The following is a 25,579-nucleotide window of genomic DNA, read 5'->3' on the forward strand; positions in this document are numbered from 1 at the left end:
TACCTAGATATAGCATCTTAAATTGTAGCATTTTTTGATTTCAAGTAGACAAAAAGAAACTAAATAATTACAACAGATTTTTGCAAGATTTTTCAAGTGTTTATTTGTAAAAAAAATCGAGTTTCCTTTATATATTTTTGTAATTAAAATTTTTTTTTAATTTTCTTTAATTTTCAAAAGATACGAGAGTACGCATGCAGAAAGATTAACTTAATGCTTACATTTCAATTGTTATAAATAAGCACAAGTTCTCTCTGTTGAAGAATTCAACTCTGAATGATGGAAGCCTCATTTTTTTAACTTTGCTATTTACGCATTATTTATTTTTATTACAAAAACGGTTCAATGTTTATTTCCATCGCAGAACATGGAATATTTAATTCAAACTTTGAGAGTACATCGGGATGTAAAACTCCTAATTTTCCTATCGCTTCACCATAACAGACAATTTCAGCACATCGTTGAGGGAAAAACATCGGGTCTGCAAAATACAAGTAATAAATTCTTTTATTTCGTAAAGCCGGTATTCCATATTCGTATAGTTATTTGATCAAACGGATACATTCCAAACACCATTTATCTTACCATCAGCTGCACGCAGATAATATCCACTTTTATCCTTATTAGCGCTCCAGGGTATCTCTAATAGTAATAGTACTCTATCTACCAGACCATGAATTATCTCGAAACCAGCCGATTTATTAGCATATACTGCGCATAAACGACGATTGTTGCGCGCACCGACTTCCGCCGTGTCGTCTCGCAATACAACGTCGGAAACTTCAAACAATTTATGAGGCAAAGGCATCCTTTTATTTGCCGATATTGTTTTAAGCAATCCTGGTAAAAGTGAGGTACGCGCAACCTGCAAATTTTTTTTTTTTTTTTTAATTATTAAAAGCTGTTATTTCACACATTTCAGTTCGAACAATATTACAATCAAAATTATTTTATATTTCAGTTCGTTTCAAGCTCGGTTACAGTACAGAGGTTTTGTATTTTTAATATTCTCTTATTACTTTTAACATCTTCCTCTTTTTCTAAAAAATATTTTCGGTTTACCTGAAACTCCAAAGTTTTTGGATTGGATATATGAACTGCTGGTACATCCTCTATCTTGTATCCTAATTTGTCCGCTATATCTTCACGCGAACACTATAAAATAATTAAATGCAAATTTTAGAATCCACTGAATATTATATTACATATATATATATATATATTATTAAGCGTGAACAAACTTTTTCGAAACATACCAGTGAGAAAGTCAGTGCTTCGGTGAATCCCGCTTGAGCTAACTCCATCCGTATTTGGTCAGTAAGTTTGTTGAGTGGAAACTGGAATTCATATATTTGTATGTATACAAGTATGTGACATCGATACATGAAATTATAATCAGAGTTTATAGAATATTTACTTCTGCCGCGACTGTCGATATATTTGGTATAGTTTTTTCTATTTCGTTATATCCATAAGCGATAGCGATATCTTCATAAATATCGCAAGGATGTATTACATCATGTCTTGTCGGTGGAATTTCTACCATTAATGTATCCTTATCTTTCATCTCAGATTTTAAAGACATTTTTGACAACAACTTTGCAACTTGATTTGGAGTCTGTCTAGAGGGAGAGGAGGGGGGCAGAAAGGGAGAGAGAGAATGTTTTTAAATAATTATATAGTTACGTCTGCAATCATTATTACATTATTGCAACGCAAAATTCAATTACGTACTTAATACCAATGTAACTAATCGCTTTATTGTAATTAATTTCTTCTGTTCGATATTTTAATTCTGGATAATAGAAAGTTTGATTATCGGGATATACTACTTCCACAATTTCGGCTGTATATTTCATATTGCAATACTGACTGAAAGCACAGACTATCGTATCCAACACTATTCTTGCCTACAGATAATATAATAATTTGTAAGAATTTGTAATAAAATTACATGTAATATTTCATATATCAATTAATAACATTAATCATTGACATCTTATAATTTTAAATTATTACTTTTAAATAGTACTTGCGCGCAAGTAGAAATATACAGGGTGGCATGAATATATGACTCGTCCCGAGCAGGTAGAGTAGATTAAACTGAGTAGAAAAGTCATCATTTTGCAATACTCGCAATAATTAACGAGATATTAACGTTTAAAGATAGCCGAATACGCGAGTCCACCCGACCTACTATTGCCGAAGGTACGGCCTACCGAGTGCATGGCACGCGAGCCGCGAGGAGCAGAGATGGTCTAGCAGACGCGCCGCGCTATTCGAGCTTAGAGCCTCGCGACGGTAAGCCCCGCTCCTCGCGGCTCGCACGTTCGGTGGGCCGTACCTTCGGCAATAATAGGTCGGGAGAACATGCATATTCGGCTATCTTTAAACGTTAATATCTCATTAATTATTGCGAGCATTGCAAAATGGTAGAGGACTTTTCTACTCAGTTTAGTCCACTCTACCTGTTCGGAACGAGTGGGGCCGTAAATTCATGCCACCCTGTATATACAATGAGTAGAATAGCTTTACGCAACATGCAAATGTACATACCTTTGTAACATCAGTTGCTGTACATTCAATAAAAATATTTTTTGTATTAAGTGTGATCTTTGAATGATCCCCATTAATAATAGGAGGGAGAGATAAAACAATACCATTATTATCATATACCACGGGATAAACAGGACTGTCTTTTATAATGGGTAAATATTGTTTGAGCTGCGCGTGTGTCTGTAAACATTAAAAATACAATACAACAAATATATAGATATGAGGTTTCTTTATTTATATGTGAAACTATTTACATAATTAACAAATACGGATGAGAGGGATTGCATACTTACTGCATACAATTGTATGATTTCTTCTCCTGTATATTCTTTTTCCTGATAAAGTGGTTTGAAACGTATCTTCGATGGTGATCTAGCATCATATAGAAATGGACCTTTAACTGTATCCAAATCATGAGTTCCAATAGAAACTAGACTACGTTTTCTTCCTATATTCTGATGCAGTTTATCTTGAAGATCGATAAAACTATTATAAGATTCTTGCGTCAAAGTAACATCTCTTAAAATTGCAGCAACTATATGCCCTCTTATTTTTAAGCACTAAAGAATAACAAGATAGATAATTTAGCTGAATAAGTGCATGTATAATGTAAAATTTTCTTTTCATAATTATTCCATACTACCTCTGGGCTCATCACTATCCTTTCCATTCCTGTGTTTGGTTTGATTGCCTTGTAACATGGTATGGATATCCTATTTAAGAAAATAAAACTTATACTTTGAAATATAATACTTGAGAAATGAAAGTTTTGTGATCTAAATTACAAAAGCATATAGTGCAGCATTTACTTGTTCAAGAATATAAGCAATCCAGTACTTAGGCTCTCCAAGCACAAAAGATCATATCTGTTAGCAGGTATATCAATTTTATAGATAATCTCTTCAGAGGCATCTATTGTACCTTGATCAAAACCTTGTTCCTTTGCTAACATTTGTTTCTCCGTTGTCTATTTGCAAAAGGTCAAGTAATTACTGTTAAGTAAAATGTACAAATTGTTAAGATAGTTCAACACTTACTACTTCATCTAGCTCTAAACCAAATTTGAAGCATAATGTTTGGAACTCATCGTCAGCTGAACCAAGGTTTAAAAGTTTATTACAGATTAAAATATTTATGATACATAAACTAACTTTACTGATACTACACATCAGTAAAAACACACATGCACGCGCATACATGTACGCGCGCACGCACATATATATATATAACTTACAATATGTTTGGCCTAATGCTTCAAATAGCAAGTCACGTTTTATTCCAATAGTTGGCATCTTTATACTACAATAATCTCAGAATAAACAAGTAAGTCTTCAATATCTTTTTTTTCACAGTAATATTAGGAATCTAATTAAGTTACCTGTAATTAAGTTACAATAAACTTTTAGGTTAGGTAATATCACAAAACAAATTTCCATCAGATTACTTTATTCTGAAACAATTAACGTATCTTTTTGGATTTAATAATCCTGTTTACATCAAACAAATTACTTTAATTGTATTGAGAAGTTGTCACATACATCAAAATGACGTGTAGTCTTACCGGTTGTTACTTCAGCAGATACAAGCAGTCAATGCTGGAATTGTTGGAAATGGAGAGGCGTGTAAAATCTGTATGGTGTTACAGCAATGATCGACATGTGAGTTAAGAGAAATAATATTTGATATAAATTTATTCATTAGCTATTTCGTATTTCATTTACGCTTTTATTTTCTCTTGAAGAAAATATATTTATCTTGTGAAAAATTACGATTTAAAATTTCCGCAGTTTTGCCGTTGCAGGTTGCAGGTTAACTTGCGCGAAGTTCAATGCGCATTAGAAATTGATTGGTTCTTGGACAAGACACTTCTTTTTAAATGAATTCTAAATTACACACACACACACACACACACACACACACACACACACACACACACACACACACACACACACACACACACACGTTCGAAAGAGATCATAGTTTATTACATAAAAAAATTATAATGGCACAAAAATTATAACACAAGTTAAAAAGTATATAGAGTTTGTACATATTAGTTATATATTATTTATTTCATTTTTATTAACTATAATACTTTTGTATCATAGTTACATACAAAAGTTAAATGAAATATATGCTTTATCATACATGAAAGAAAAGAAAAGAACACTTTACATACAAAGGTATCAAAAACTATTAAATCTATTGTGTTGAAATCGAGTTTGTAAACAATACGCAGATATTTTTTTTCGAAATACAGACAGTATTAATGTTTATTTGTCTGTTCGTTCGGAAATATTCGGAAGCTTTGTATGTCTGACAAAAGCACAATAATATTTATAATATTTGATTTTGACTCAAAATCTTTTTTATTCATACTTATATAAATATCTTGCTTGTAGTATATATAGTGGCATACTCCAGAAAAATGTCTAATGTAGTCTAGATCATACACGCGCGCGTGCGCGCGCACTTTAGAGTGAGTGAGTGAGTGAGTGAGTGAGTGAGTGAGTGAGTGAGTGAGTGAGTGAGTGAGTGAGTGAGTGAGTGAGTGAGTGAGTGAGTGAGTGAGTGAGTGAGTGAGTGAGTGAGTGAGTGAGTGAGTGAGTGAGTGAGTGAGTGAGTGAGTGAGTGAGTGAGTGAGTGAGTGAGTGAGTGAGTGAGTGAGTGAGTGAGTGAGTGAGTGAGTGAGTGAGTGAGTGAGTGAGTGAGTGAGTGAGTGAGTGAGTGAGTGAGTGAGTGAGTGAGTGAGTGAGTGAGTGAGTGAGTGAGTGAGTGAGTGAGTGAGTGAGTGAGTGTATGTATGTGCGTGTGCGTGTGTGTGTGTTAAAAAGTTTACCTATATGTTGGATGTCAAAGAATCTTTCTCCGTAATACTTGTTATAAAACTCCCATTACTACAAGTTGAAAACAACTTGTATTTCCAGCATAAGCAACCATTGCACCAAACAGAAAAAATGAAAAATCTTTATGATGGTTGCTCATTTCAATTTATCAGTGAGCTGATCATTCTAGAATACGAATTATACATATATATATATATATATATATATATATATATATATATTAGAGCAAGAAGATTAATATATTAAATAAAGATATAAGGCATTAAGCGAATGAGAGAACTTACCCATACAAGTAATAAAAAAATGACAAAAGGTAAAAGGCTAGTTTAATCCATCCTTCTCTATGATACATGGACAAATCATAAGCATTCATTATGCTTGTAGGATCATAGAGGCCTGATTCTGTCATCAGAGGCCTGTTCATGTATCTCCACACATGATAAGCTATGAGTGGGATATTGATAAATAGCGAAAAGTATTGCTCGCTAATCAAAAATAAAAGATTGATCACAACGTGCAGTATATACTCTGGTAGAACAAGCTGAAATCAAAATGTGTAATGATTAAAGAATTATCTGTGACAAGTAATATCTCTGTAACCAAAATATTAGCAGCATATTATAGTAGTAATTTGCCAGCAGATTTGTATAAAATATTGGTCAATTGCATCTAGTTTAAATCCATCGAGAAAGTCTATCAATGTAGTAAAAAGACTGAACGGAATCGATCAGGTAACAATCATTCAATTAATATATATTACTCAAATGATTACAAAATGCACACTTCGCTGAAGTTCTATAATTAATTTGCTATTTCTGCTGGCATTCCACTGATGAAATTTATGACAGACGCTGCAAAATGTATCTTTTGATAAATTTGGCTATCTGGATGTATTATTTGACATCCAGTAAACGCATACACATGTCTTACCGGATTTAAGTTATTACATTGATCGATCGGATTTTTATATCCAGTCTTTAACTCATCGAACGTGATTACCTGAAAAGTTTAATAAAAATTATTAATCACACATAATGATAATTGACATTATCACAATATATTATTATTCGTTAAGGTTATATCACAATTATATATATATGTATGATGTGTGTATATATATATATATATATATATATATATATATATATATATATATCGGCATATCTCGCGGATTCTCACTACCGTGAATTATCGCGCGAACATTTCCTATGGGAGACATACGTGAAATATCGCGAAAAATATTAGAAACGCATCGCCGATTAATGCCACAATATATGAAAAAGCGGCTAGGTTGAATGCCATTCTGCACGTATGGACAAAAGCCCACGAAAGCCACCAACGGCACCAATGAACGAATCGCGACAAGTCCGGATATCAAGTGGATCACGTGATAAGCTCATATTATCTGATACGAAAATAAAAATACTTACGCTACAACTTTTTATTTGCATTCTGTCATTATCGATTAATCATTTGAATCGATATTTCAAACTATATAGATTAGATTTCATAATGCTAGCTCATTTTTTCCTTACATCTGTCTTACATGGATTTAATCATCAGTCATTCCAAGCAGTCAATTTTAAAACTTATCTCGCGATATAGTTGTGTGTTACAAATTTTAATTTACTGTGAAAATGTTTATAGAAATATAAAATTTTGTCGATAACGTCTGATAAGATTGACTGCGAAAATCGCCAACACAAATTATATATTATTTTCCAAATATTTACATAAAACGAATCATTTGATTAATCAAATGACACATTTTGTTAAGAGATTCCGTTAAATTTTTGCTTCTTGATTTTTCAACTGTGGTGAAACATGATCTTTTAATTCTCATTCAAATCTGGCAACTGTTGTCATGCTGCCAACATTTTATTTACTGGGAATCTATTCTTTACAAAAAGAACAGATTTCTCAATTTATAAACTTTTTTTATTTGAAAATAGATAGGGATATCGTATATTATGTGTGGACTTTGAGACATGCTCAAAATATGTATTTTACTAGGTGGGGTGAAAAGTAACCTCCTTGACCGCCAGAATGCGCCACTACTGCAAAAAAGTTTATGGTGCCTTGTAGTCCGTTCATATTTAGGCAGACATGCCAAGTGGCAGTGCGATACTGCCCTTAGTTTTGTTTTGAGAGCTGATTGTTGTTGACGTGTTTGCCATCATGTCGAGTATGGACAAAAACGATTTTCGTTCTCTCATAAAACATTATTTTTTGAGAGGCAAAACGGCGAAGGAAACAAAAGAAAAGTTGGATAAATATTATGTGGCTAATGCTCCGTCAGATTACACCGTCAAATATTGGTTTCGAGAGTTTCGTGGTGGCCGCAACTCCACTACCGATAAAGTCCGCAGCGGCAGGCCCTCCGATGCGGTTACCGAGGAAAATATCAAAAAAATACATGAAATGGTGTTGGCTGACCGGAAAGTGAAGGTGCGCGAGCTAGCAGATGCTACAAAGATTAGTACTGAGCGCACACGCCATATTTTGGGCGAGATTCTGCATATGAAAAAGTTATCCTGCCGCTGGGTGCCGCGCATGCTCACTCCGGATCAAAAACACGAACGCGAGAGCACTTCGAAAGAGTGTTTGGACTTGCTGATGCGGAATCGGGCGGACTTTTGGCGTCGATTGGTAACTGTTGATGAAACCTGGATCCACTATTCCACACCAGAAAACAGAATGAGTGCCCAGCAATGGACTGAAGCCGGCAGTGCTCCGAAGCGGCCGAGGGAGGCTCGATGGGTCGGAAAGATTATGGCGTCGGTTTTCTGGGATTGTCATGGCATACTCTTCGTGGACTACCTCGAAAAAGGAAAAATCATCAACAGCGAGTATTACTGTGCATTATTGGAGCGATTGAAGGCCGAAATCGCTGCAAAACGGTCTCACATGAAGCGAAAAAAAATTTTGTTTTTGCAAGACAATGCACCGGCGCACAAGAGCATCACAACCATGGCTAAAATCAATGATTTACGGCTCCAATTGCTTCCGCATCCACCGTATTCGCCCGATTTGGCTCCCTCGGATTATTATCTCTTCCCAAACCTCAAAAGATGGCTCATTAATAAAAAATTCAACTCACGAGAGGAAATCATCGACGCCGCGGAGGAGTATTTTGCAGACCTTCCGGAAAATTACTTTTCAGACGGGATCAAGAAGTTGGAAAATCGCTGGCATAAGTGTATCGACCTAAAAGGGGACTACATTGAATAAAATAAAAAAACATTTTTAAAAAAAAATTTTTTTCATTCCCAAGGAGGTTACTTTTCACCCCACCTAGTATTGTTTTCGTCAGCAATAATACAAAGCGTATTTATAATTATATAATTAGTTGTGAATATTACAATAAATAATCAATAAACAATAAATTCTTTTCTTAAATCTGTCTCTTGATTTTGTTATACAAATTTTTTAAATGGAGCAGGTTACATGCGTTTCCATAGATACAATTTTTAGACAGTCCTAGTGAGATCTGAATTCACATAAGTATGATTAAGCAAGTGCTGAGCTTCCACGTTAGTGTTCGCTCCCCCTTGATCGTCCCATCTTGAATTATAACTCGATAGCATTTCTCTTTTAGGCCTCAACATGTGCCTGATATTGCCATAATGTATATCCATTTCTTTAAAAGCGTTTAATAAGAATATGGCAATTATAACTACGAGAAAGCCACAAGAGGCACCTAGGATATTTTCTATGTTCATCTTTGCCCATTCCTTGAATAAAATTGCAGATGCTATTATCACTAGAGTTGTAAAGAAGACGTAATAAACTGGCGTCACAATAGATGTGTCGAACAAGTCCAGTGATTTATTCAGATAATTCATCTGTATCATAATGCAGAGAATAACGCTAAATATAAAGACCCATGTTAGCCAATTGGCAAATGCGTTCTTTCCACCAGAGATGGTTTCCTTCAATGCCAAGCCCAAGCCTTTGCAACTCATGACGGTCAAAGAGCCAACAGATGAGCACAAACAAATATATACCAAGATATTTTGCTTGCCATACGCTGGACCAAAGTGGAAGATGATGGACAAGGTAGACATTACTACGATTAAAACGTATAACATATAACCTGGTTCTCTTATTTTAATAATCAGTTCGCTTAGACTGCTGATCTCTTCTTCTTTAGGTGAATGTAATATTATTACCATAGAACCTAAAATACATAACAAGCAACCCATCTAAAAAGGAAAAAAAAAATAAAAATGCAGTACCTGTATATAGAGAATAGATATATACTATTATTTTCAACATTAATGTTTCTGCCTGTACAAGTATTTTTCACCTTTCCCAAAAGATTTAATTTTTCGTTAAGATATCTGGATGCTAATACTGCCGATATCAGAACACTTAAAGCACCCAATGGCGTTACAAGTGATGCTGGTGCAAATGCATATGCAACAAAGTTTGCTGCTTCTCCTAGGCCCACTGTAATGTTTATTTGGAATGTTTTTACATGAATGTCATAAAAAAATTGTGTCTAGGACGTCTTTTGAAATTTATACATACTAGATAAAAGACCAGCCCACCACATCCATTCTTTTAAGTAGCCAAAACCACCAGACGATGCACGTAGTCCACCGTACTTTTGAAGTTGGATTAAAGCCTTCTTTTTTATGATAAAACTGGCACCTAAATTAAAATAACAAAGAAACTAATTTTTGTACATCTTTTTATATTTTTGGCTTTTTTTTTACAAAAGCAAGGTAAAACATAATAAAATAATATTATTACTGGTACAAATTAAGTGTATAATATTGATTCTTGATATAAAATTCTGACTAAACTAATATATCACATCACTAACCAATAAAAACACTAGAAGCAATTGCTAGTCCTAAGCCGATATAAAAATTTGTCGTATCGTAATGTGTATCATCGTTCCTCATTTCTGGAATAGAACTCATTTCAGTCTCTATCGAATCAATATTGATTTCCATTCAATTATACATTTTCATTTTTAGCCGATTACATTCGGCAAAATATCAAAAGACTACAAAATTGTTCACATATTCTGATATATATGTACATGGCTGATAAACACATTTTTCTTCTATCAACCTTTAATTGATTTGCTGATTTCACACCACCTCACATAAAATACAATAAATATATTTGGGTGCGTTCTGTGGTCTATTTAGTTTTCTTTTCCTGCACTAGACCACATTAGACTGCATTAGGGCTATGGTCAAAGTCTCGCTACAAATGCTTTGATGGACTAATTAGAAGAAAGAATTGTACAAACTGACCAATTAAAAAGCGTTTTTTGCAGCATCGCGTTGACCGTACCCTAGATCTCTCTTTCTCGCTTTCGACAAATATCAAATGTTATCTATTTCACTTTAAGTTCTAAAAATGTACACTAGATCAGCCACAGAAAACAGATCTGATGATATTGCGTCATTGCTGAAAATCTGTAGCCTATGCTGATTATAGAGACCCTCATCAGAGTCTGGCCACCTTCTCCCCGATTTGCGATTGGTTCAACATTTTTCATCCACTCCATTTAAATGCATAATAAAAATACATTATTGACCGCAGCATAGACTTTTGCGTAACGCATAACGCATAATGCATAAGTAAATCAACTAAATAGGATGTATTCACACAAATTTACATTGTCGCATAAACGTATGCATGACAAAAATTATTCAATCACATTTTACGTATATTTTTATAAAAGAAATGCGATTGGATAATTTTCTTTATACGTTTATGCGGCTATGCAAGTTGTGTGGATATACTCTAAAGTCCTTTATTTCCTTTCTTTCCGTAAAATAAAGGACTCTGATTGATTGATTGACTGATTGATTTTCTTGTGCATTATGTGTGATATGCTTTATGAAAGAGTCTATGCTCCCCGTCTTAAGGGCTTCGAGACACATAAAATGCATAAGAGTGAAATCACACAGTGCGGAATAGGACTGCGGAATAGAGAATGCATCATTGAAACAACCATTCAGCGCTATTCTGCGTTATTCCAAATAGCGCTGATTGGTTGCTTCTATGATGCATTCTTTATTCCGAAGTCGTTTTCCGCACCGTCTGATTTCACTCTAACAGAGCATAAGCACAACATAAGGCCGCTAAACCAATGAATATCTTATGTAAATAAATATGGCGACATTATGCTAGATGCTCATTGATCAGCAGTCTTAAGGTATATTCACATAACATGCATAGTCGCATAAACGTATGCATAAAAAAAATTATCCAATCGTATTTCTCCTATAAAGACGCACGTAAAATGTGATTGGATAATTTGCTTTATGCATATGTTTATGCGGCTATGCAAGTTTATGTGGATATATCCTTAGGGCCATTCCACACAAACTTGCATAGCCGCATAAACATATGCATAGCATAAAAAAAATCATCTAATCGTATTTTACGTTTGTCTTTATGACAAACGACGCTTTATGTGTGAAGCCCTTTAAGCCTGTCGCACATGAAACGCATAACAGAGCATAAGCATAACGTAAGACCGCTAGGCTAATGAGCATCCAGCACAATGTCCCCATATTGGGCGAGTTCAAGACTGCAGAGCGGCTAGGCATGCTTACCGAGCGATTGAATATGTTTGGTTGGATCTATAAGTAACAACCAATTATACTCATTTGCTCGGCAAGCAGGCTAGCCGCTTTGTCAACTTGAACGCGTCCAATGATTTACATAAGATGCTCATTGGTTATTGACCGATTAATAATAGACCAATCGCAATAATATTGATTCAATGGCTGCGTTCAGCGAATTCAATAATTGAATCCGCTGAATAGCAATCATAGCAATCGGCTTAACGAGCATCAATTAATCGATGTTCGATTCGATTATACTTAGAGAAATACGACTTTTTTTACTAAATATTCATATTCGAATAATTTCTGTAATTTTTTTAAAATCAATCTTATACATATTTTATTATGCAATTGATCAGCATGTACAGAGTAGGGCGGACTGATTTCACTGTTTAAATAATACACAAACAAATTTTCAATTACTCAGAGATACATAATATTGCATTTATTCTTTAAACCATGCATTTATTCTTTAAAGTTCACAAATATATGTATGTGATCAACATAATTTCATTCAGTGTCAATTTATAAGAATAATAAAGACATTAAAAGTTTGATATTAATATATAGTATCATTTATCGCAAAATTTTTCAGCATCAAATATATATTTATACACATAATCAATACCCAAGTTACAAATACATTGGCTGTTTTAATAATTTAAATTACTTACTCTTCCTTTATTATGATGTGTAAAGATATAATGTAGACACACACACACATAGTCTCAAGATGTATGGCACATATATCTATGTATTTCGTACCCTGTTTCATATTTTTCAAAACATGTCTCAAAGATACGTCGAGCACGCTATATGGAAAACTATACATACATGTGGTGGTAAAAGTATTATTACTTATTACTAAATTTCCAAATAAGGGAAATGACATAAAAAATCGATTGCACAAATATCTTGCCGTTGTGAGTAAATAAATATATTTATCTATTGTTACACTTTCACACTTACAGTACACAGTTATTGAAAAATATATGCGAATGCAATAGTACATATATGTGTATATTCATAGCGCGCGCGCGCGCGCGTGTGTGTATATGTGGTGTGTGTATATATATATATAAATGTTTTGTTCCATAGCAAGTTACTTTATAGCAAAGTATATACATATAAAGAGATTATTTTTATTGCATTTGCAAGTATATCATTTTTCATTACAAAACAAGTTTTCTTTTCTGATCATTATTACATCACAATTAATATAATAATTAATTTTCGCTGTTGTTATTATAAAAAAAAGGTGCTCTTTCTATATACACACACGCGCGTGCGCGCGCGCGCACACACACACACACACACATACACACACACACACACAAAATAAATTAGAAATTTTCTGTAGTGTGAAAACAAAACTATATTAATCTTATTTGTTGTCAATTACAAATTTTATAAAAGAATAGTATTTCGTGTCTGAAGACAATAATCTCGATTTATGTATATGATAGTAAAATAAAGTAAAGTCGCTTAGGCTCTTTCTATAATAGATACATATTTAAATCATTTTGATTTTCATCAATTCAATATGGATAGGCATGGATGTTGATATCGTTTTCGAAGAGGAATTAGACGATGAATCGAGATTATTTTCTTTTTCACTCTTGAGAGATATTTATAAATTTTGGTTATAATCTTCCTTCGTAATCAAGATCGTATATATATATATCACTGTAGTCACAATTATTAAAAATCACAATTATTATATTTCGTATAATCATGCAATTTATCATATAATTGTAAACTATTATATAGCCACTATTAGTACTAGTAGAAAGAAAATACAGAACAACGGATTCACCATTTGAAATAAGTGTGTCTCTGTTGTACTGATAAGTGGTAAGTGCATTGAATGGTTATAATATATCACCATATACTTCGATATGTGATATAACTATTCTATCATATTATTATAACGTTCAAACAAGGAACAAGTTAATACATCAAATAGAATCGTCGTATCATTATCGACACGTATGTATCTCAACTGTACATACACAGTAGTAGCGACATGTTTAACATGCAATATAATAAATCAGAAGCACATTTTGCACAAACACAGCATCGCGCGTTGCGCTCGTTACTTCCCGGTTTTTTCTTTTATTTTTTTTCTTTTTCATATGGGAAACTCTCCGACATATTTGATCTCTTGCGTATTTGACACGCAAAAATAACTCTTAAAAAGTTTATTACTGGAAGGGTCATTTTTGTGCTAAAATCTAAACTTCAGCAAAAATTATGGTTTATTATTATAATAATTAATATCGTGTTTTATTACAAGAGTTCATTTTTCAATAAACTTGATAAACTATAATATTTATACCAAGAAAATTTATTAAATTTTCAGTTTTTATTACTCAAGAATAATAATAATAATTAATAAGTTAAACAATTATTCTCTGTCTTCTACTTTATTAATTGTAACTTCAAATATTGTTATAATATTTATTCAAGAAACTTGATGAGCTGTTTTCTATTCTACAAAATGTAAAATATTAAACATTTTACATCGTAGGAATTAACATAAATAATTATGTAATAATTAGCATCAGAATCATTTTCATGCGCAAACAGTACGAGAATCTGTGTCTCGCCGAAATGAACAATCATTATTATGAATATTTATCAAGAAATTATGAATCATGAATTTTCATTTAGTAAGGAATATGATTTTTTATACAAAGTCTGATCTTTACTTTTCTTTTACTTCTTTTTTTAAATTAATACTTTGCATATAACGAAAGTAATAATAAAAAAGAGAAAAAGATTTCGGTCGTGTGGCTAGGTTTTATATATAACGGATGGTCCTCGTGAAGCATCTCGCTGTGTGTGTGTGTATGTGTGTGTGTGTATATACTTTAAGCTTTTTACACACACAAAACACACACACACACACACACACTTTATAATTATACATACGTGTACGCGCGCGCGTGTGTATATAAAAATTTTTAATGTACGTTAGGAATTTATTTCTTTAATAAACGTAAAATTTTTTTCTTAATTGAAAGAGATTCCTTCAAAGAGATAAGCAGAATTAATTTTCTTAATTAAAACATTAATTGCTGAAACACTATTGTTTTAAATATAAATATTTTTTTAGATATTATCATAAATATTTCCATTAATTTTGTTATGAATGAAAGTAATTGGAAAAATAACTTAAGAGAAATAAACGTTTTACTTCTCATTAAAGAAAAAATCTCGAGTACTTTTTAAAACAGTGCTAACGTTATGTATTGTAATTATTATTATATATACATATATTGCACGAAAATCGGTGAAAAAAGTACATATACATACACGCGCACATACCAAATTTATAAACTCATATAACATAAATATTTTATCGCAACTATTATTATCATTATTACACAAAATAACGAACAAAAACGAATAAAATTGCACTAAATATATGTATCTAGGCTAGCTACAGAAAATCTACGCCGATTGATACTTTTCCATTAATTTTGCATGATTATATTATATTGTAGTCATACATAATCTTAATGATTTAAATCTCGACAAAAATTAACAATATCAATAATAAATCGTAAGTCAAATAATAAAAATTTAATGAATAACAAAATAGTATTAAACTGCGATTAAACTACGAATATAATTTTTTTTTCTTTATCATAGCGTTCCTTTTAAAATAATTTTTTCAAAATAATTACTACGGATATACTACAAAATGATTAAGTATGTATTCCAAAGAAAAATTCTGAGAAAACTTGAAATAACTTACAAAGTTGAAAAACAATTAATGCACTGATTTTTTTATCTTGTTTAATATTTCATTTCGAGTTTCATTTTCATAAGAAATAAAAAATCATGATGAAAAACAATGTAGTGGTAATTATACAAAATTGTAAAGAAATCAATGCGTTATAGAGATTTTTAATTTTTATTAACTACTCTAAAAAATTTGTTAAACAATCTCCAAAAATTTTTGGATGTAAACACGTAAAAAAATAAATTTCGATTGCACAAAAATTGAGACAAAGTTAATGTATTAATTTAGTAATATCTTTTTTAAAAAAAAATAAAAATTTAAATATATAACAATCCAATTAAATTAAAAATAGCTTAATCCATCTCTATTGCTCTTATATGAATTATCTTCGATTATAGACAGTACTAAAAAAAGAAACGCATTAATTTAACATCAGATGTAATTATATATTTATACACGCACGCACGCACGTACGCACGCACGCACGCACAATTATGCCCCCGCCCCTCCCCCCTCTCACTCCTCGTGCATGTGCGTATGCGCACGCGCGCGCGCGTGTCAAATTGAAAAAAGAAATTTGTTCGTATGTATAATGTATGTGTGTATGTCCTCCTGAGGATTTATAAAATGGAATCGACGAGATCCCGTCTATAAAAAAAAAATCTTGCTTCCACTAAAACTGGAATTATTTTCATCGCTCTTTGCTATTCCGTAAAAATAGAAAAAAAAAAGAGTCGATTTCAAATTGCTATTGCAACGAGTTTCTAAAAAGGATAACTAGACTTTCCTCTCTCGAGACGGCCCTCAAAAGTCGCATCTCCACTTTTTTTCGCGATATAAATTCTTAACAGAATTTTGGTGATACATGTAATTAATAAAATTGATGTTAATCTTAATAATCAATATAAGAGTTATTACGTTACGTATTATTGCATGTAACATAACAACGTTTATGCGCAACACGAAAATTTAATATAGATTAATTTTATTACAATAATTTATTAAACATCGAATTGTATTAATTAAACATAAGCATGACGTTTCTTTTCATGCGCTTTCGGCACAAGATCAGAATTAATTTTTGAAAAGAAGATTTTGATTATCTTTCGAAAACAAATTTTGTGAAATACAAGATACTATAAAGGATACCATCGTCAAGCCGAGGTAGCAGTTTCGTTTTCCTTTCCATCTTCGGAATATAGAAATTCTATAAATATAGCGTCCTTCAAAAGGAACGCGATTTCTTCTTTAGCACATGTATCTACAATATATGTATAAGCATATAATGTAATAACGTGTTGTTATTATCATCAGAGTCTAACCTTATCGATCAGGTCAAGCGCGATCAGCATTCTTTTCGAATGTGTGTATTCATTATATGTATATATGATATCGTATCATCAGTAGAGTATACGAAATCTGCATATAATTAAATATGTTAATTAATACATTCCTCGCGCCCACATATTTCGCGAAGTCATTGTTTATAAAACACTGACTGCGTATTAAGCTAAATTTTAACAAATCCCGTAAAAATAAATATATCTCTTTCATAAAAATTTTACAGTATCATTTATCTCTTTTTTAAATTAAAAAGAGACAACAGGATAGTTCAAGAGATCAATCGAGAAGATTGCTAATTTGGAAATTAATTACGTAAAAGATACGAATTATTTCAAGTCTGACATTTTTCACGAAGTTTACGTAATCATAATCATCATCTACCCCAAGTAGTAAAATTGTTGCTTAATTTCAACAGTCGACAACTCAATGCCATTGATAAATTATTATTTAGAATTAAAATCGTACAATTTTTCATCGCGTGATATTATCAACGTGAAAAATGTTCAAGATTTAGGTCCGCACGTCTGCGATTACTATATATATTTTCTGACCATGAATTAAAGGAATTTTACTATCCTCGATTAATATTAATTAAAAAAGATAGAATCGAAGATTGATTTTGACATGTAAAAATACATGTTTCCCGAAAGATGAACGAGAAAGGAAAACAGAGCTAAAGAGGGAAAAAGAAGGGAGAGATATCCTATTATTTATTCATGGAGGTAGTGGTGGTGATGGGATCCTTCTCACCTCCACTGGACCAATGTTTTTCCTGCTCGCGCAGCTCAAATTCCCATCGCAGTTCTAGCTCGCGCATATCATTTGCTATCCCAGCCTCGTATGTATCTTCCTGTGCACACATTGGTTAATCAGTTAATCGATAAATCGATAATTCTTGCTTATGATCATATTAAATTTGAATTTTTATTATATTTTGGAATATTTGTATAATTTTTTTTATCATATAAATAAAAAAGACGTAGTGAAATTAGTACTTGAAATAAAATCCGCAATAAAAATACAATTTCTCTCTGTATTCGTTCACGAAAATATATGGAGTTATAAATTATGGAAATTAATTACAAAATAAAATGGCATAAAATGGCACGGCCTACCTCCTCAGTTTTGTAATCCGTATTATATTCTTGATTTGATAGCCAATCATTAGTGGACTGCTGAATCCAAGGAATAGTGGTAGTACCAGTACTACCACCGTATGGATTGCTCCAATTTCGTACATCTCTCTCCCTTTCTCTGATACCCGCCTCGATCATTCGCAATTCTTGCGTCAATCGTTCGCCTGCTGTGACGAAAGTAGTAGCTCCTTGCGTAGCCAACTAAATATACACATGCAGGACATGAATTGAACAATGCTTTTTGTATTTTTCAAAATTCAAAATGTGACGCATTACCTTTAAGTCATTGATTTTCTTTTCAAGATGTCTGAGTTGCTGCTTTACTTTCTGTGATTCCAAAATTAAACTGCAATGTGTACATAACATATAATATACATATCTGTACATAATAAATATCTGTTTTCTTTTTTCCATTAATAAAGATAACAGAGAGTTATAAATAAAAGAATACAACTACATATATCACTCACTCTTTTGACATACACTCCGATCTCGAGAATTGTGATAGTGATTCTGGTGCAATAATATTGCGGCCAAGTGCGACGTAATTATCACTGGTGAAATCGCTGTCACCATCACCACTACCAGGGCTCGTTGGCGTCATTGACTGTATTCCATTCACACCAACTGTTGCATATGCTGCACAATAATATGCAATTAATATCAATTTAACAATTATCTTTAACAATTATCGTATATAGAAACATTATACATATCTATAAGAAAATTCTTGAAAAACAAACATTTGAAGAAAAAAAATTATATTAAAAATCTATTTATGTATATTACAGATATAGGAAAAGTTATTATATTCGTGAATAAAATTCTTGAAATTCTTAGTATATAATGCATTGAATGTATATTGATTTACGTATTATTTCTGTCGATATACATACTCTAATCGCTAGAAATAATATTTCGTACTCACGTTGACTGCCATAATACCAAGAGGTTACAGAGTTTGGAGTTCTGAATGCAGTAGACAGTGTGGGGATAGGAGTAGGATCGACCTCCTCGTTATAGAGATGTTGCAGAGTTCCGTTGTAGGGAGACCTATTATCATTACTTTATTACTATTAAATAATAGATCATGTAATTTTTTAAATTATGCAACTATAAAAGTTATTAAAATTGTACATGTACAGATATTACAATTAAATCGATATAATAGCTATACATATATTATTTATTATCACCTTATCAAAGTTTTAGACAGTCTTGAGATGGGTGCTTGTTTGCTAACTGATGGCAAAGAGGTTGCCGGAGATACGTCTAATGGAGACATAAAGGGACTGTCATCATCGAGTAGATGCGAAGTGGTAGCAGACGAAGGTGGTGGTGGCGGTGGATCCGTCCCGGATGTACAGCGAAAGTTATTCGCAGCGGTCCATATCGAGTAATTGTTGGGTGCAGACAATAAATCACTCTCTTGCTGAAGATCGTAATTCTAAGGGAAAATATATAATCATGTACAAAATGTATAAAATATAAAATATATTAAATAAGTTACGCATACGTACGCGCGCACAAAACAATGATAAAATATGATAAAGTTCGTTCGAATACAAAGAAACATATAGGATATATGTTTACCGTTTTTATTTGCGGTGATATTAGTTGTTGTTGCTGCTGTTTGCCAACAATTATTTCCAACTGATTTAAGATCTCCATTTTGCGTTGCAATAACATCGCCAACATAGTTTTTCCCATTGCCGTTCGCTATTGCAAAACGATTATTTCATTATTATCATTATTGAAATTATGTTTAAACTATCGTTACAATCAATTATCAGTCACATTAATAATAAATATTATCCACTGAAAGGATTACTCTAACAAATCTTTTTGTTACTATTTTTTGTTTTGTTGTTATTAAACGAATTTATCCATTTGAAATTCCGGCAAATTACTGATTATAAGAAAGCAAGCTATTTTCTCTTAAACTTTTTTGTCGTTTGTTACTTGATTTGCTGGTACAATTTGTGGGGTATCCCACACTCCGAGGTTTGTCGTAGTTGTCAAGGAAGGTCCATAATCGACTGTGGGAACAGATCCTGGTGGCATTATGTAATGTCCAGAGCAATGGACACCAGGAGATCCTCCACTATCCAACATAGTTCCTCCTTTTACAGAGCACAGACTAAGATGCGACAAGTTTTGGGGGGATGTAAGCGGCAAAACGTAGGTCGATGTCAATGAGTCAATCAAATTATTTTCCAAGTTGGTCGGGACAGGCGTTGAATGTTGCACCACTGCTGTAACAATTAAGATAAAATGATAAAATAATAGAGATGATTGTTTTATTTAAATATATTATAAAGGGTGCTTCACTTGAACATTTAAGTGATTTTTCTTTACTATTATTATGAATACAAAACAATTATCAAATAAAGTTATTCTGAAAGACATCTTGTTTGTAATTAGTATAATACTTTGATCTATCCATCATATTAAATATAAATATTCACTATACTCACTATCCCTGTCGTGTGCTTTTATGGGATGGTAAGTCGTTAAATCACCGTTTTGCTTATTGAAAATCTTGTTATTCTTCTCACCCTTCGATTCCGTCTGATTTGAATTTGTTCTGACACTCAATTTACGATTTTTTGATCTGTACCTGTATAGAAAAAAAAAAACTCATTTTTCGTGTGAAAAATCTATTTGAAAAGAATTGTATGTGTCTAGAATCTGCAAATCATTGTAGCAGTAAAATGGTTACGTATAGTCAAATATAATCTCTTCATTTGAAATATTATTATCAAAAAATTGATAATAAAAATTATTACTATTTTCTATCCATTATTTTTTGATGTCGAGATTTCTTTTCTTCAATATTCTTTAATAATGTTCTTAAAAACAGATACTAGAAAATAAAATGAATAATTGTATCAAATAAATAAACGTACTTATCAAGCTCGGTGTCGCTGTGAGCAAAGGTACAATTGTTGGATCGTGGGCAAGTGCCGCGCAGGGCTAAATCTCTGCACATGCTGACTTTGTATTTGCTGGTCACTGAACCTGGACACGAGCTCCCGATGGGACCGCTACCTCCACTATCTTGCGCCACTGATTTCCGATTGTTACCGCACGTGCCATTGCTTCCATGTTGTCGAACAAAGTCCACTAACGTAGCCACTACTATTCTTACGGCTTCTAAAGCCACTCGACATTCGGCCAAACTTGGTGGCTCTGTCTCTAAAAATTATAAAAATTATAAACATATACTTATTTAACTAAGTAAAAAATAGTTATTGATAACGATACCAAGATAACGATATCAAGATTCTAAGAATTCGTACACAATCCGAAGAACTTTAATAATTATAAGTTTTAAGAATTTATACAGAATATAATTTTACATATGGTCCGGGTAACCTACATACCTGGATTAGGATCGATGGCAGCTAATAATTCCAACTGTGGCCTGAGACCGCTCAGTTGTCCAGGATCTGGTGTACGTTGCAACGCTATCACAAGCTCCTGGACACTCTGGGCGAACGATTGTGGTGTCTGCAATTTATCAATGATGCTTTGCATGTGAGACTTATGAGCAGTATCGCCATAGAGCAACGCTGACCATTGATCAGGCGCAATACGCAAGCCTGCCTCGGTGGCTATCTGTACAATCTGTGCATCATGCTCCCGTCTAAGAGCTTCATAAGTACGGAACTCTTCCTTTAATTGCATTAGAGATGAGTCACCCTCGCGCTTTGATACCTAAAAACGTAACATAATAGAAAACGATAATAATATATTTAATATACATAATTGTACAGTAAAAAAGTTTCTATATAATGTTTTATTAAAAACGTTTAAATCTTTTTATGAACCACCACATATTTACCTTAAAACAACTCGCTCGATATAGAAGCTGCACCACATGTCCAATGCTAGTCTTACTAGCTTGAGGAAAATGTGGTTCCAGACGTTGTACTACAAACATCACCAATACCTTACGCGATAGAGCAGAGCCATCCTCCAAAGCCAATAGCACAAGTTTGAGAACTTCCTCTTGCATCGCTAAAAATTACAGTAATAAAAATACAAAGACAATTATAGAAATAAGTTATCCAAGGAAAATGTAACACATAATATGCGCGCGCACATCTTACAAGTTATTATATCTCTTTGAGGCTTTATTTCGATTCTTCTATATGCAGAATAACTATGATAGAAAAATGATATTTAAAGAGGATGCAATTTATAGATGCATTCCCTTTTCATAGCGCTTGTAAGCATCATTTGTCCTTGTTTAATATTTAGCAAATAACGAGACTGAAATAATGCTTACAATGTATGAGTTTGCAAAACAAACACTTTATTGTAATTCTACCATCCATTACTATAGTTGCAAAGAAAATAATGCCACATTACTTTTACACACACACACACACGCACGCACGCACGCACGCACGCACACACACACACATCTTTTTCTTCTTCTATTATTTACATGCATTGAAAGATACAGCTTATTCAAATTGCATAATTATCTTGTATAAATAAAATTTACCTGGTCCAAGAAATTGACAACCACGAGCACGCACGGCCGCCCAAAGATTAGCGCTGAGTTGTTGAGGATTCTGGTGCTGTAGTATAAGCTCCGTGACGGTGCGCTCACCAAGACTACGAGCAGCACGCAATGCACGTGCTCTACCTTCTGGTTCGACTAATTGACAACCTAATAACGTCACCAATTTGCGTTGCATGGGTCGTGATACCAGTCCTCCACCTCCGCTTCCGATACCTATATAACAAACAAATATAATTCATATCACACAAGTAAATATGGCAACAATTCATATGGATGCGTGTGCTTGTGTACATTAGACATCATATATATTTTAAAATATTATATAATTCATATGTGTAATAAAATACAATAATTTTAACAAAATCTATTGTAATACAGTATTATTGTATTTGTAACACAACATATAACATTGTTTAATTGCTTACTACATGTATATTCCTTACACGATAAATTTTAATATAATTTTTGTTATCTTTCAATGGTTATTTTATTTGATATTTTAAAATTTTGTATACTGCATACCTGCAGTATTACTAATTTGACATGGTTTAAGATAAAGAGCAAGTTCTTCAATACAATTCTTAGCTCTCAGGTAATTAACATGTTGGTCGGGTGGCAGAAGCTTCTGATAATTCTGCTGTTGATTCGATGCAGATGTTGAAGCAACGATGGGAATTGGATTGCCTAGTAATTGTAATAGTGCCTCATTTACAGGTAATTTTTCGATGTCAGTGTTGATAATGCTCTGTAAAAAGGACAAACAAAATAAAGAATTGTTTATAAAATTCTAAGCAATGTATATATGTATGCTATACATATACTATGCGTATATACATACATGCAAGCACACACACATAGAGATGTACAAATATATATATATATTTGTATATTATATTATACTACTCAACGAGAAATAGGAAAAAGCACTTTCAAAATTGCCCTATTTTCAGATCAAGAATTGAAAAAGCATTTTGAAGCTCTGAATTTGTACTTGGACATGCTTTTGATAGTTTTTAAAATTAATTCTGCAAAATTGGAAAAGTAAAAGATTTTCACGATAATTTTTCGTCAAATTTCATTGATTTGTAAGAAATGTAAATCTAGCGTAATTCAAAAAAAGATCAAAAAAAATTATTAGGTGTTGGAATTAATTCGTAGCGTTTTACAAGTGATGGGAAGTACTTTCATTAATGTATTTTTTAATGCTCATGTGAAATAAATAACATTCTTTCATTAAAAAACGCTACGAATTAATTCCAACACCTAATATAAGAAAATTTGTAGAAAAGCATTTAAAACTCTTTTTAATACCTTTTATATTTTTTTATAAAAATATCAAATTTTTTGGAGAAAATTTGTTATCAAGCTGCAGACTGTTAAATGTATGTAATTTTAAGGAACATAATAATATGATCTTTGCTAAGATATAGAACTGTAAAGATAAACATTTTTTTTGGAAAATGGCCAATATGTTAAAAAGTAAGAAGTTTTACTGATAAAAAAAATTTTTTTGGTCTACAGTGATTTTTCACAGAATTTTGACAACAATCTGAAAATTGTGCAATTTTGAGCATTTTGGAAGTGTTGACTATTTCTTGTTGAGTAATGTAATATCATACTAAAATACCTATATTGCTACCTGATCGAAAGGACATTGCTTGCGATGTAAATTGGCCAAGCAAGCACGACATATGGTGTGACCACAGCCAAGTGATATGGGACCTCGTATAGCCACATCAAAGTCATGGCAACAGATTGGACACGACAAGAATTCAGTCCACTGTGGTGCCTGTATCGGCATTCTATAGGACAATAGAAAAAAATTAAATTATACAAAAATCAAAATGAAGAAAATTGTAATTATTTAATTTTTTTAAATTAAAAGATACTTTAGGCAAGCTATTGTTTTTTTGATTGATGGTTTACATTTTGATGGAATAAAATAGAAATTCCAAAGTCTGTTCATCCAAGCATAAAGTTTTAATTAGTCTTAGAAAATAAGAATTAATAAGTAATAAAGATTCCGAATGAAGAGATATGGATACATTATTTTTAGATCTTATCGTTTTCTTCATAAAATATATTTTAATGTTTGTGTGTATGTAGATATATAGTTTATTAAACAAATAAAAATGGGTAAAAAAGACAAAAAAATTAGATATAAAGTGTAGAGAGAGAGAGAGAGAGAGAGAGAGAGAGAGAGAAGGCGGAAAATGTGAGTGTGCAAAATAGCCAGCATGCAGATTCTGCTTTGCATAACCATATTTATCCAGGATAATGTCTACAAATAAAGAAATCATGGCACGAAATATGACGCAATAAATAAATGTCGTTGTCAAACATCGATCAAACGTTACAATTGATTACGATATTGTAAGAAATAAATTGCAGAAATAAATTGCAGAGGAGGGAATTTGACAAAATAATCGCAACCTCGCCAACAGGCCTGCATCCGCCTATACTGGCTGTACTGTGCTGTAATACTGCGACGTACTTTATGTCAAATCAAGGAAATTGTAGGATCCAAGAGACCCGACAGATCGATTGTGAAAAAAAAAATGAAATCTCACCACCCACCTCGTTATATCCCTCGCAAAACATCACATCGATTACACTTTTTGCGCATCACGCCTCTCGCGCAATTTTGCGCGATTCGCAACTCGCAAGATGACAACGTCTACTATTATGTTACAGACGACTGTATATGATCACTATACCACGACTCACGACGACACGACACGACACGACACGACACGACACGACACGATACGACACGACACGACACGACACGACGACCAACGACGACGTCA

General features: G+C 32.7%; 4 protein-coding genes and 1 long non-coding RNA gene across 15 annotated transcripts; 1 reads left to right on the plus strand and 4 right to left on the minus strand.

Annotated features, from left to right (window-relative positions):
- Nucleotides 1-77: 77 nt before the first annotated feature.
- Nucleotides 78-4,256, minus strand: beta-PheRS (phenylalanine--tRNA ligase beta subunit). 7 transcript variants are annotated; one of them, XM_087413581.1, is made up of 14 exons: nucleotides 4,118-4,256; nucleotides 3,935-4,006; nucleotides 3,791-3,855; nucleotides 3,594-3,649; nucleotides 3,366-3,523; nucleotides 3,200-3,269; nucleotides 2,850-3,116; nucleotides 2,557-2,736; nucleotides 1,735-1,910; nucleotides 1,418-1,622; nucleotides 1,257-1,337; nucleotides 1,063-1,155; nucleotides 586-865; nucleotides 78-481 (listed from the first exon to the last, which is right to left on the minus strand). In XM_087413581.1, the coding sequence occupies exons 3-14, from the start codon at nucleotides 3,846-3,848 to the stop codon at nucleotides 330-332; spliced, it is 1,776 nt and encodes a 591-aa protein (XP_087269707.1). In that variant the 5' UTR covers nucleotides 3,849-3,855; nucleotides 3,935-4,006; nucleotides 4,118-4,256; the 3' UTR covers nucleotides 78-329. The 7 variants fall into 7 exon arrangements, with proteins under 7 accessions (XP_087269707.1, XP_087269706.1, XP_087269708.1 ...); XM_087413580.1 differs by having other exon boundaries at nucleotides 4,095-4,188; XM_087413582.1 differs by lacking the exon at nucleotides 3,935-4,006 and having other exon boundaries at nucleotides 4,118-4,249.
- LOC147907429 (uncharacterized) lies at nucleotides 3,768-4,723 on the plus strand. Its single transcript, XR_015547498.1, has 3 exons — nucleotides 3,768-3,879; nucleotides 4,133-4,214; nucleotides 4,344-4,723. It is a non-coding gene; the product is annotated as an uncharacterized LOC147907429 (long non-coding RNA).
- cni (protein cornichon) lies at nucleotides 4,610-6,805 on the minus strand. The gene is made up of 4 exons (XM_011060907.2): nucleotides 6,624-6,805; nucleotides 6,333-6,401; nucleotides 5,687-5,943; nucleotides 4,610-5,567 (listed from the first exon to the last, which is right to left on the minus strand). Exons 1-4 carry the CDS (start codon nucleotides 6,702-6,704, stop codon nucleotides 5,543-5,545), a joined length of 432 nt encoding a protein of 143 aa, XP_011059209.1. The 5' UTR covers nucleotides 6,705-6,805; the 3' UTR covers nucleotides 4,610-5,542.
- Nucleotides 6,806-8,788: 1,983 nt separating this feature from the next.
- Nucleotides 8,789-10,851, minus strand: spict (magnesium transporter spict). 3 transcript variants are annotated; one of them, XM_011060909.2, is made up of 5 exons: nucleotides 10,488-10,851; nucleotides 10,234-10,317; nucleotides 9,936-10,058; nucleotides 9,712-9,854; nucleotides 8,789-9,607 (listed from the first exon to the last, which is right to left on the minus strand). In XM_011060909.2, the coding sequence occupies exons 2-5, from the start codon at nucleotides 10,313-10,315 to the stop codon at nucleotides 8,873-8,875; spliced, it is 1,083 nt and encodes a 360-aa protein (XP_011059211.1). In that variant the 5' UTR covers nucleotides 10,316-10,317; nucleotides 10,488-10,851; the 3' UTR covers nucleotides 8,789-8,872. The 3 variants fall into 3 exon arrangements, with proteins under 3 accessions (XP_011059211.1, XP_011059212.1, XP_011059210.1); XM_011060910.2 differs by having other exon boundaries at nucleotides 10,456-10,851; XM_011060908.2 differs by having other exon boundaries at nucleotides 10,234-10,850.
- Nucleotides 10,852-12,916: 2,065 nt separating this feature from the next.
- Nucleotides 12,917-25,559, minus strand: roq (RING finger and CCCH-type zinc finger domain-containing protein roquin). 3 transcript variants are annotated; one of them, XM_011060912.2, is made up of 16 exons: nucleotides 25,340-25,559; nucleotides 24,409-24,571; nucleotides 23,292-23,514; nucleotides 22,749-22,982; nucleotides 22,080-22,255; nucleotides 21,619-21,952; nucleotides 21,142-21,430; nucleotides 20,710-20,852; nucleotides 20,195-20,487; nucleotides 19,826-19,951; nucleotides 19,429-19,679; nucleotides 19,161-19,285; nucleotides 18,703-18,871; nucleotides 18,509-18,578; nucleotides 18,212-18,433; nucleotides 12,917-17,946 (listed from the first exon to the last, which is right to left on the minus strand). In XM_011060912.2, exons 2-16 carry the CDS (start codon nucleotides 24,568-24,570, stop codon nucleotides 17,803-17,805), a joined length of 2,961 nt encoding a protein of 986 aa, XP_011059214.1. In that variant the 5' UTR covers nucleotide 24,571; nucleotides 25,340-25,559; the 3' UTR covers nucleotides 12,917-17,802. The 3 variants fall into 3 exon arrangements, with proteins under 3 accessions (XP_011059214.1, XP_011059215.1, XP_011059213.1); XM_011060913.2 differs by having other exon boundaries at nucleotides 20,195-20,484; nucleotides 25,347-25,558; XM_011060911.2 differs by having other exon boundaries at nucleotides 25,347-25,556.
- Nucleotides 25,560-25,579: the final 20 nt, after the last annotated feature.

Source organism: Acromyrmex echinatior, chromosome 14, assembly GCF_024713525.1.
Source record: "Acromyrmex echinatior isolate Ae372 chromosome 14, ASM2471352v2, whole genome shotgun sequence".
NCBI classification, from domain to species: Eukaryota; Metazoa; Arthropoda; class Insecta; order Hymenoptera; family Formicidae; genus Acromyrmex; species Acromyrmex echinatior.